At 34.7% G+C, this 13,307-nt stretch overlaps 1 protein-coding gene across 3 annotated transcripts in view; it reads right to left on the bottom strand.

The window, feature by feature from the left end:
* Positions 1 to 4,309: 4,309 nt before the first annotated feature.
* The window catches only part of LOC145297755 (von Willebrand factor A domain-containing protein 5A-like), a 32,533-nt gene continuing 23,535 nt past the window's right edge, over positions 4,310 to 13,307 (bottom strand). For 2 of the 3 annotated variants that reach the window (XM_080143996.1, XM_080143997.1), the window contains one exon: positions 4,310 to 6,727. In XM_080143996.1, the coding sequence (XP_080000122.1) occupies positions 4,409 to 6,700 (2,292 nt within the window). In that variant the 5' untranslated portion in view covers positions 6,701 to 6,727 and the 3' untranslated portion in view covers positions 4,310 to 4,408. Of the gene's footprint in view, positions 6,728 to 9,046; positions 9,241 to 13,307 lie in introns of all 3 variants that reach the window. The other variant, XM_080143995.1, reaches the window with a different exon arrangement.

Below are 13,307 nucleotides of genomic sequence, written 5' to 3'. Positions count from 1 at the left end.
ATCAAGGTTTTGTAGGTCCCAGATATGACCTTAAACTATATCCGATGGTGAGGCCCCAGCTTGCGGGCTTGTGGGAGAGTGGAGGCATCCCTTAATTGCCATTGCTCCCAGGTCCACTCTGACCCTGTGTGGTAGTACCTGTTAGGATCCCAACTATGGGTTAAATAGAAACTGACTGGAAAAGAATATATGCATATTCTATTAAAAACATTTTCTTCACAATCACTAGATTCTGCATTAAATAACTTGAAAAGGGTTGATATGCCATAAAACAAAAACAACCAACCAAACAACCAGGTTTTGTATACATGTGAGATGACCCTAGTTTTGTATACGTGTGGGATGACACTAGTTTTGTATACGTGTGGGATGACACTAGTTTTGTATATGTGTGGGATGACACTAGTTTTGTATATGTGTGGGATGATCCTAGTTTTGTATACGTGTGGGATGACCCTAGTTTTGTATACATGTGAGATGATCCTAGTTTTGTATACATTTGGGATGACCCTAGTTTTGTATGCATGTGGGATGACCCTAGTATTGCATTCTGGAACACTCCGGTGGTGATATTTGGAAAAATCACACAAACCATCGCGAAACAATTGTTAGCACTTCTTTGTCTGGTGCAAATAGGGCTTATATCGACCACCAAAGTTAAGGTTTTTGTTAGGAAATGTGCAACGTTTGTCCGAGGGTCTGAGCCAGGTTTGTTGGGGGTCCAGAGCTTGGAAGTCCATGTGAATCAGTACAATAGAACAGATGCCGTGTGTAGTTGGGGACTGACCACTGAAAATATTGTAAGTAGGGATTTTTTGTTTTGATTTCCAAAATGTAATGAGTATGAATGAATCTATAGTGGTTGATGAGATTAATGGCTACGGCTCTTGAATTGAAAGCCATATATAATTTCAGAAGAGTTTTTAATGGGTAGCTACTCTGTACAAGTCCTGGTGACAAAAAGTTTTCAGTAGGTACTGTTCTGTATAATTCTCGGACTCTAAACTTTTGCAGGCAAAGAGCAAAAGATATTTTGTGTTGATGCAAAAAGATTATTTGCTGGAATGCTAAAAGATTCAATATTTTTATGGAGTAATTCTGGTTTCTGATTGGTTGAAAACTGAACCTGGCTCCATTTGATTGGACAGCTCCTATCGCTAGTGTCTATAAGTAGAACCTTCCAACTTTCAGTGATCATACCCTCTTATTATATCAAAAATATTGCGACAGGGGTCTAAGAGTTATGACAAACATGGGAGAGAGAATCAGAAAAACCATCAGACAAGATATCGTAAAGATTTGTAGTGAGACCAACGGGGCCTCTAATTAAATATGGCAAAAGGGTAAGAGTTAGGGTTAAAGTTAGTGTTAGGATTAGGTTAGCGTAAGGGTTAGGGTTAGGTTAAGGTTAGGGTTAGAGTAAGAGTAAGGGTTAGAGTTAGTGTTAGGGTTACAGTTAGAGTTAGTGTAAGTGTTGGGGTTAATGTTAGAGTTAGAGTAAGGGTTAGAGTTAGGGTTAGGATTAGAGTATGGTTTAGGGTTAGTGTTGGGGTTAGAGTCAGGGTTAGGGTTAGGGTTAGAGTAAGTGTTAGGGTTAGGGTTAGAGTAAGAGTTAAGTTTAGGTTTAGGGTGAAGATCAGGGTTAGTGTTAGGGTTACTGTTAGGGTTAGAATAAGGGTTAGTGATAGGGTTAGAGTCAAGGCTGGGGTTATGTTAAGGGTTAGGGTTAGAGATAGGATTAGTGTCGGGTTAGCATTAGGGTTAGTGTTAGAGTTAGAGTTAGAGTTAGGGTGAGAGTTAGGGTTAGTGTTAGGGTTAGAGTTGGGCAGAGGGCTAGAGTAAGGGTTAGAGCTAGGGTTAGGGTAAGAGTAAGGGTTAGGGTAAGAGTAATGGTTAGGCTTAGAGTTAGGGTTAGATTTAGGGGAAGGGTTAGTGTTAGTTAGGGTTAGGGTTAGAGTTAGGGTTAGGGTTAAGGGTAGGATTAGGGTTACGATTAGAGTTAGGGTTAGAATAAGGGTTGGTGTGAGGGTTAGGGTTAGATTTAGGGTTAGGGCTAGAGTTACGGTTAGGGTTAGGGTTAGAGTTAGGTTTAGAGTAAGGGTTACAGTAGGGTTAGGGTTAGAGTAAGGGTTAGATTTACGGTTAGAGCTAATGTTAGAGTTAGGGATAGGGTTAGCGTTACAATTAGGTTTAGAGTAAGGGTTAGGGTTAGAGCTAGAGTTAGGATTAGTGTTAGGATTGAGCTTAGGTTAGAGGTTAGGGTTAGGGTTAGTGTTAGGGTTAGGGTTAGAGTAAGGGTTAGGGACAAGGTAACGGTTACGGTTATAGTTAGGTTAAAGTTAGGATTAAGCTTAGGGTTAAGACAGTAAATGACCAAGTTCTCTCCAATTCTCTCTCGTTTCATCTTGAGCACGTGGTACAATGGGGAAAGGAGTGGCTGGTTACTTTTAATGCATCTAAAACCAAGCTTCTCTCTTTACATCATCAACATTCTGATCCACATCTGACATCAACTGAAATGAATGGCTCTCGTCTTGAGGAGGCTTCAAGTTTTGACAAGCTTCTGGGCTTGACCTTTACTCCTGATCTTAAATGGAACACATACATCCAATCTGTTTCTAAGGCCGCTGGAAAAATGGTGGGATCCTTCTATCGATCCAGTAGATATCTCACTGCTGATGCAATTCTCTATCTATATAAGAGCCAGGTACGTCCAAGAATGGAATACTCTTACCACATCTGGACAGGAGCTGCTAGAAAGGACTTGTCCTGCCTTGATAGAGTTCAAAATAGACTTCGTAGCCTCGTAGGAGATGTCCTTTTCTCTTCCCTGCAACCTCTATCTTACAGAAGAGATGTTGCGAGTTTGTCTCTGCTGTATCATTATTTTCATGGAAAGTGTTCGACTGAGCTTCAATCTATGGTCCTGCCTCCTCGCCAAACTTTCACAAGAAACACTCGTCTAGCTGAAAACACTATCAATAATTCCCCCCCCCCCAAACGCCTGTGGAATTGTCTTCCGTTTACCTGCTTTCCAGCTGACTACAATATGGTTGTCTTCAAGTCTAATGTAAACAAGTTCTTGATGAGCCTTCCACTTGTTAACAAATTTCCATCACTAACGATTACTATTTTGTCCATTTTCTACTGTACACTCTTTAACCCTTTTCCTCGAGGGGCCTCTTGGCCTTGATAAGTGGTGATGCCGATGTAAAAAAAAAAAAAAAATTCTCTGCAGATCAATTTTTCTGTAACTGGACATGCATATTTTGAGTTAAATTTAATGTTTTCACATAGCGCCAAAAAGTAGAGTATTGGAAGCAAACATTTATTTCATTTGCTGATGTTGATTGAGGAATTACAGGTAACGTTTGTCTGAAATCTCATGCAAGCCATATTACTGCATTTCCAAAACGGATCGACCATGAGCCTCAAGTGATTTTTGTGTGCCATTGTGCATTCATCTCAAACAATAAGTTTGCAGTTCTGCAATATTTTTCCCATGCTGGATGTTTTGGAGATATTGAACATGGGAGTTTTGAAAAATTGAATGTTTAATAGTAATTTCAAAGCAAAATGAGTAGTTCTTCCTGGTAATAAGGTCGCAACTATTCCACATGGAGCAAGAGCTAAGGCTATGTCATTTTGTGATTGAATGGCTGACAAAATCAATTTAGTTAGAAAGGTTTGACTAGTTGCTCCTGGTGCTGTTCTAATTAGCAATAATTTTCAAATAACTTTCTATTCTCACTGTAAGTAATTAAAGTGACTAAAATAGGATTTGTTTATGTTTTGACAATACCTTTTTCACTGTAAGTAATTAAGGCGGCAAAAAGGATGAGGAATTAGAGAGGGATAGATAGAGAGGAAGATTGAGAGAGATAGAAAAAGAAAGAAATAGAGAAAGAGAGAAAGAGAACTAGAGAAAGAGGGAGGAAAATAGAGAAAGAGAGAGGGAAATAGAGAAAGAGAGTGATTGAGAGATAGAGACAGAGAAAGACTCAAAGAGAAAGAAAGAAGGGTTAGAAACAGAGAGGGAGAGAGACAGAGGAAAAGAGGGAAAGATGGAGAAGGCGAGAGAGATATAGAGTAAGTGGGAGAGAGAAAGGGGCTGAAAGAGAGATGGAGAGGATGATAGAAAGAGATAGAGAGAGAAAAACAAAGGGTAAACTACACTTCATCGTTTTTGTCCTCTTCTCACCATGAAATACTTGAATCTTCATTATGACTGAGAATTCTTTTTGTTTCTTTTAAAAAAAATTTTTTTTTCAGCATTTATTTTTTCAAAGAATAAAGAGGAAAAAGAAACTTTTAATTAAGAATTTAAAAATTTTATTTTAAAATAAGCGGTGATCTATTTTGCAAAATTTTTAATAATACTTAGTTTTTAATGGGTGGGGGGGAATGTTTAGGCATTAGGTATCAATTTCTTGGCGGCTACACAAACATCATCGACACTCATTTTCCCCAAGGACTGAGATTTGAGCCACCGTAAAGCCTTGTCAACCAACAATTCCCATTCATACTTTTGTTGCAAGAACTTATGCCTTATAAGTGTTACGGCTAATGCCGTTGCCCAGGTTTCATCGTCTATGGCCGGTTTCTTCTTTTGAAGTTCGGCAACAGATACGTGAAAGAATTGTGCAAGGTTTTCATTGAGTTCCCAGCTTCCTGTGAAATTTTGCAATGAAATTAAAAACGTTAGGGTGTTCTTTGGAACAGATGCTTTGATTTCTTCTTTACCATCATCGAGATGCTCATCGACGCTGTCTATAGTATGGCTGGACAATGCATTAAAGCTTCCATTAGAACATTTTTTCTTTTTCTTAAACTTACTTAGAATCGAACCAACTAAAGAACACGTCTTTCTTCTACGATAAACTCCCTTGGAGATGTCAGATTCTGCATAGTTACATTGACTTAGACTACTTAAAGAACACATTAGCCTTGCCATTTTACATTCTACCTCAGTTATATTGGATTCTGCTTGAAAAGCAGTATATTTTGAAGTCAAGTTGGCTGTTGTTGCCAAAGAAATTATTTTCGCCTTCTCCTTGCCGTTCGAGTCATCAAGATCATCTTCCTCCAATTGCTGGATCAGTTTGCGGCTACAAAGGCGATGCACGTACATGTCAGGGATTTCTTCACCAAAAAATCCAACTGTAAAATTTTCTTCAAATTTGGAGTCACCAAGTTTTCCGGACAGCGTCAGGGTGATGGATTTCAGATCTTTGTCAAGTTTGTCAATAACAAGATAGAGAATGAACCGTTCTTCGGAAAAGATGCTTGGGATGTTTTTTGGAACGGTTGTGAACAAGAATTTGTCAGATGCGTCTTTGGCAACAAGAGACACGTTGTTTGCAACTGGCTGCATCGACAGCTTCAACAGTGACATAACCTTCTTATTTAAATTGTCGTTCTCCATCACAAACACTGCTTTACCATTGCCGGCACGAGCAATACCCTTGACCAATTCTGTAGAAGACCCAGATCCAATTCCAACAGCAAAAAAACGTGCTTCTTTCGCCTGCGATTTAATAGCAGCAATTACATTCTTTGTATCATAGACCTCACCGTCCGTCATAAGAAATACCTGGCGGAAGTAACCCTTGTATGGTTTTATGGAGGACAAAGAATTCATAGCGTGAAGGAGCTCAGTTCCTCCAGAGGCAAACAATTCCTTGTGGAATTTAAGGGCAGCAGCCATCGACTCTTGGCTGTATTGCTGACTGCCATCAGGAAATAGGAACTCGTAGCTATTACTGAAACTGATAACATTGAAGGCACATTCCACGGGTAAACTTTTAAGGAAGAAAAGCAGAGTCTGCTTGGCTGATTCGATCCTTTCGCCTTCCATACTGCCGGAACGGTCGACAATAAAAATGTATTCTTGACTGACCTGTTTCTCGTAATCGGGCAGCTGAGGAAAAAAGTTGACCATCATCGTATCTTTTCCAAATACATCTTTTCCATTCTTCTCCGCCTTTTCCATAATCGCGTGTGGCTTCCGCACATTCTTGTAGTAAACGTAAAAAAGCATATCTTTTTCAAAATCGAATTTTCCCATCAAACTGACCAATGCCTTTCGTCTGTCATCTTCAAATTCCACCTTGATTTTCTGACTGGCTTCTTCAGCCTTTATGTTTTCGATCCCCGCCGGCCAATTAACGACAGCGTTAAAGCTGAACTCCTTTGACTTTGGCTCATTTTTGTACTCCTCGTCATTTGGCACATCTCCGTAACGCTGATTTAACACAAATGGAAGATGGAACCTCAACGCTCCATCAACTTCGCAGGAGAGTTCTGAAAACATTGAGATACGGATGGTCACAGTTTCCTTGGCGGGGATATTACCAAGCCGGTACTCAAAAATGTCACCTGAAGTACTTGTTTCCGACATCAGGATGGCCAGCTTGCCAGCTTCACGTGCCTTTTCATATTCTTTGTGTGCAACTTCTTTATCTTTGCATTTCGCAACCAAGTGTCTATCGCCAATATCTGCCTCGAAACTGTAAACGGCGCTGTCTTCTTCAACAGGAAACACAAAGCGGGCCTCATCAGCTACACTGCTCTGATTTCGATATTGAACTTCAATCTTTACCTGCGCCACAAAGCCGTTTAGGGTTGCCGTGTAAGTGGAGTAAGTTAAGAGAAATTCGGATTTTTCACAGATTATTCCGAAAATAATTTTCTGTGCCATTTTCACGATTTTTGTTGACTGTGAAATCTAAAAAACAGAAAAAAAAAGAAAAATACATAAATCAATCAAAAATAAATACATCAAAAAAAAAAAAAATATATATATATATATACATATATATATATATATATATATATATATATATATATATATATATATATATTATATATAACAAAAAACATTCAATATATATATCAATATATACTTGGTTTAAACGAATTACATTTCCGACCAAAGTATTTCAGTTGAAGATAATAGATTTTATACTTATATTAAGAAAGGAATGGTGAGAGGATCGTTCTTCATTTTTTTTACAAAGGAGTCAACACTTATCAAGTCTCTGAGGCCATTCGAGGATAAGAATTAATGAGTGTATATTAGTCAATGGGATAATGTTGTAGTAATCATAAGTAGTGGAAATTGTATAAATTGGATTACTTAAGGGGATGGGTCATCAAGAAGTTCTTTACATTGGTCTTGAAGACGACCATATTGTAGTCAGCTGAAAAGCAGGGAAATGAAAGAGAGTTGCACAGGCATGCAATTCTAAGAAAGGACTTTTGTTCATGGAATGTACATTTAGGTTTAGGCACAGGTAAAGAGTGGGGGAAATTATTGATAGTGGTTTCAGCTTGATGAGTGTTTTTTGTAAAAATTTGACGAGCAGGGACCATAGATTGGAGCTCAGACGAGCACTTGCCATGAAAATAACGAAAAAGCAAAGACAAGTTTGCAATGTCTCTTCTGTGGGAAAGAGGTTGTAGGGAAGAGAAAAGGGCATCCCCATTAGGTTACGAAGTCTATTTTGAATTCTGTCAAGGCAGGATAAGGCTTTCTAACAGCTCTTGCCCAGATATAGCAACAGTACTCCATCCTTGGTTCTTATATAGATAGAGAATTGCATCAGCAGTGAGATATCTTCTGGAGCTGTAGAATAATCCTACCATTTTTCCAGCAGCCTTGGCAACGGATTTGATGCACGTGTTACATTTCAGATCAGGAGATCAGACCTAGAAGCTTGTTAAACATGGAGCCTTCCAAAGGTGAGAGCCATTCATTTCAATTGATGCCAGATGGGGATCAGAGCATTGATGATGTAAAGATAGAAGCCTGGTTTTAGATACATTAAAATTAACCAGCCACCTCTTTCCGCATTGCACAATGTGCTCAAGATCAGAGAAGAGAGAATTAAGGAGAACTTGGTCATTTACGGCCTTTGAAGCACTGTAATAGATGGTAGTGTCGTCCGCATTAATGTCTACAAATAATCTTAAGATGTTATTTGGAAGATCCTTAATGTAGATCAGAAAGATAGTTGGGCACAGGATGTACCCCTGAGGGACTCCAGCATTAATACTAAGAGCTTCTGATTTCTGTCCATCAACCACTACTCTTATAAACCTATCAAAGAGAAATGATTTAATAATTAAAAAGACATTTCCAGCTTTACCGTAGTTGGAGACTTTGTGGAGTAGACCTTTATGCCACACCCTATCAAAGGCCTTTAATAAGTTAAGAGCAATTGTCCTAGAAAGGAAGCCACTGTCGAGAGATTTGCTAATCCTATGAGATATAACCGTTAGCACATCTGCTGGAGATTTAGCAGAACGGAAACCATATTGCATGTCACTAAGGAGGTTATTTTTACTGTGGTGGGTGACTACTTCTCTATTTAACACAGATTCTAACAACTTATAATGCACAGAAGACTTATTGGTCTGTACTGAGAGGGAGATGAATGATCACCTCAATTCTTAAACATGGGGCATACTGATGAGGGTTTCCAGGGTGTTGGGAAGCAATTCTTCTTTAGACCACGCTTAAACAGTTTTGTAAGTATAGGAGCTAGTTCTTATTGAAACTTTTTCAGCACTATAATTGGAATGCTGTCAGTACCAGTTGCTTTACTGGAATCAAGGTTTTCGATTAGCTTGGCAACATCATGTACAGATATGTGTATGTTGCATAGTATGTTTTCAAATGCAGGAATTATCTGCAAAGTTCTTGGCAAAGAGTTTGGCTTTGTCAGATGCTAATGAGATTACCTCAGGTCCATTGATAATGGTTGGGATAGAGCAAAAACTTCTATTCAGGACCCTAGCTATTTGCTAAAAATTTGTGGGAACCAAGCTGCTGCTCAGCTACTTTGGACTTAACGAACTGAGCATACAACTCTTTCGCATTCTTAATTACTCTTTTACAATGGTTGCTGGCAATCCTGAAAGTGGCTTCAGTCTCAGTACATCTAATGTATTGAAAGCAATGGAAAAAGTGATTTCTGTGCACAATGACAGCAGCACATTCTGGAGAGAACCCGCATGCATTAAAGTCTTGAAGTCTACATACATATATTTGATGATGGGTGGATTCAGGTTGACTTAAGGGCAATTTTCTGATGTGAGAAGGTGTTGCAAATAACATAACCAAATTCAGTACAAAGATGGAGAAAGTTGAAGCCATTGCTATTCATTCTCTCCATGCCACACTAATTTAATGCAGAGCAGCGCTATCATGTTATCCCACGTAGATGTTGAAATTGCCTAGAAGTGAATATTAAAGAAAAAAATAAATGCATTATTTTTCATCCAAACAAGGTATATTGTAGCCCTTTACGTTTATATAGGTATATGAACGTAATTTTTCAGAACAAAGCACAATAACGTATGTACCAGGGCGAGTGATTTTTCCAAGTGGTGGCTAGAAATAATAAAACGCTTATCTTTTGTAGATTGTTTTTTTTTTTTTCACCAACGATCTTCCATAGCTCTTTACTGAATAAAAAATGTCTTTTCAACAATTATTTATTTTTAAATGAAACGAACAAATCATTTCAATGATAACTTTGGTTGGTTGTTTTTGTTTTATGGCATATCAACCCTTTTCAGACTATTTAATGCCGAATCCAGTGATTTTGAAGAACAATTTTTTAATAGTATATATATATGGTTATTTTTCAAGTCTGTTTCTATTTAACCCATAATTGGGACCCTAACAGGTACTACTACTCCAGGTCAGAGTGGACCTGGGAGCAATGACAATTTAAGGGTGGTTCCACACTCCCCAAACCCCAAAGCTGAGGCCTCACCATGTGATATAGTTTAAGATCATATCCAGGACCTTAAATAATAAAAGGTTTAATAGAACAATGTACTCTTCTTTTAACAAATGCTGTTTAAAAAAAAAATCAGCTGAAGAAATTCGAATGTCTATATCTTCAATTCTCAATATAAAATTTGGTGCATATATAGAACTGCATACGGGGATTAGCCCGAGCGTAAAATACACGTAAATATGATATTTTGATTTGTCCAGATTTCGTATATATTATTATAGAGCCGTGATTTCAATATATATATTTTTATATATATTGTATATATTATTATAATTGTGATTTCAATATATATATTTTTATATATATTGTATATATTATTATAATTGTGATTTCAATATATATATATTTTTATATATATTGTATATATTATTATAATTGTGATTTCAATATATATATTTTTATATATATTGTATATATTATTATAATTGTGATTTCAATATATATTTTTTATATATATTGTATATATTATTATAATTGTGGTTTCAATATATATATTTTTATATATATTGTATATATTATTATAATTGTGATTTCAATATATATTTTTTATATATATTGTATATATTATTATAATTGTGATTTCAATATATATATTTTTATATATATTGTATATATTATTATGATTGTGATTTCAATATATATTTTTTATATATATTGTATATATTATTATAATTGTGATTTCAATATATATATTTTTATATATATTGTATATATTATTATGATTGTGATTTCAATATATATTTTTTATATATATTGTATATATTATTATAATTGTGATTTCAATATATATTTTTTATATATATTGTATATATTATTATAATTGTGATTTCAATATATATTTTTTATATATATTGTATATATTATTATAATTGTGATTTCAATATATATATTTTTATATATATTGTATATATTATTATAATTGTGATTTCAATATATATATTTTTATATATATTGTATATATTATTATAATTGTGATTTCAATATATATTTTTTATATATATTGTATGTATTATTATAATTGTGATTTCAATATATATTTTTTATATATATTGTATATATTATTATAATTGTGATTTCAATATATATTTTTTATATATATTGTATATATTATTATAATTGTGATTTCAATATATATTTTTTTATATATATTGTATATATTATTATAATTGTTATTTCAATATATATTTTTATATATATTGTATATATTATTATAATTGTGATTTCAATATATATTTTTATATATATTGTATATATTATTATAATTGTGATTTCAATATATATATTTTTATATATATTGTATATATTATTATAATTGTGATTTCAATATATTTTTTTATATATATTGTATATATTATTATAATTGTGATTTCAATATATATTTTTATATATATTGTATATATTATTATGATTGTGATTTCAATATATATTTTTATATATATTGTATATATTATTATAATTGTGATTTCAATATATATTTTTATATATATTGTATATATTATTATAATTGTGATTTCAATATATATTTTTTTTATATATATTGTATATATTATTATAATTGTGATTTCAATATATATATTTTTATATATATTGTATATATTATTATAATTGTGATTTCAATATATATTTTTTATATATATTGTATATATTATTATAATTGTGATTTCAATATATATTTTTTTATATATATTGTATATATTATTATAATTGTGATTTCAATATATATATTTTTATATATATTGTATGTATTATTATAATTGTGATTTCAATATATATTTTTTATATATATTGTATATATTATTATAATTGTGATTTCAATATATATATTTTTATATATATTGTATATATTATTATAATTGTGATTTCAATATATATATTTTTATATATAGTGTATATATTATTATAATTGTGATTTCAATATATATATTTTTATATATATTGTATATATTATTATAATTGTGATTTCAAAAGTAAAAGAAAAAGTATTTAGGTGCCATCAATTAGAATTGAACTTGAACTGGTGACGTTACCACTGCACTAATGTGACACGCATATCAGCCGAGTAAAAATTAAAAATTAAAAATAAACTAAAATGAATGTACAAAATGTTTAACGATTTTTTCAATTTTGACTCTGCGACTTTTAGTTTTGGAGCAGATAGAGTTTGAAAATATGGCGACAGACCGACAGACCAAAAGCCATTTATATATTAGATTACACTTATTAAAAATAATACATAAAAATCTTTATTGATCTAACCAACGTGTTTTTGGGAGTATGACATCTTCCTCATGGAACAAAGATGTCGTACTCCAAAAATCATGTGGGTTTCTATTTGGCTAGTAAATGAAAATATTTAGTTGTCGAAAGGTCACACACACACACACACACACACACACATACACACACACATCTACATATGCATGTACACATATATGCACATATGACTTCAGATTGGAGTTCAGATTTACCTAACATATGTAGAGAGGAAATGTGTATTGGGTTTCGACATAGATGAGGTGAGCATTTTAGAAACCGAAATGCATTCTGGATTTAATTTTGTAATGATTATATTTATTTTTTCAAATATGAGTTCTAAAACTTTATTTTATTTTACACTATTGCAATTTTTTATTTCAATATTTCATTAACAGCAAATAAAACAAAACAAATAAAATTACATTAGTGCCTAACACACACACACACACACACACACACACATTAGTAGGCATTGGAATTGATAGTCGTACATCAGTGGGCACTTGAAGATGATAGCTAGACATTAATAACCGCAGAAGCTGTTCACTGGAACTGAAGAAGTTAGCCGAAATCACTGGAAACTGCATAAGTGAGCTGATAGTGGTTGCAGGAGTGGGATGGGGGTCATTGGAGTCACTGGAGGTTGTAGGAGTGGAATGAAGCTGCTGGAGTCGCTGGAAGAGTAGAATGGTGTTGCTAGATTTGTAAAAGGCTGCAGAAGTGATATAGGGCTTTAGGAGTTGCTGGAGGCTGCAGAAGAGGGATGGGGCCGCTTGAGTCGTTAAGATTGTAGTAGTGAAATAGGGTTGCTCTAGTCGTGAGAGATTGCAGTAGTGGGATGATGTCGCTAGAGTCGCTGGAGGCTGCAGGAGTCGGATGGGGCTGCTGGAGTCGCTAAAGACTGCAGGAGTAGGATATGGCTGTTTGAGTCAGAGAAGATTACAGGAGTTTTACAGGGCTGCTGAGGTCTGCCGGAATGGGATGGCGACCCTAAAATCTACAGAACTAGGATGGGACTGCTGAAGTCACTGGAGGTTGTAGGAGTAGGATGCGGTGGCTGCTGTCGCTGGTGGCTGCAAGAGTGGGATGAGGCCGCTGGAGTCGCTGGAGGCTGCAGGAGTGTGATGGGAACACTGGAGTTGTTGGAGGTTGCAGGAGTTGAATGGGGCAATGTGGTGTCAACTCGACTTAACTGCAAGAGAGAGGTTTATTGGTCCCCTTAATTTTTTCTTTCAAAGC

The sequence above is a fragment of the Euprymna scolopes genome, chromosome 18 (assembly GCF_053919585.1).
Source record: "Euprymna scolopes isolate OS-2025 chromosome 18, ASM5391958v1, whole genome shotgun sequence".
NCBI lineage: Eukaryota > Metazoa > Mollusca > Cephalopoda > Sepiida > Sepiolidae > Euprymna > Euprymna scolopes.
Note: the sequence above shows the minus strand (reverse complement) of the source record. Positions and strands in the feature narration are given on the sequence as shown.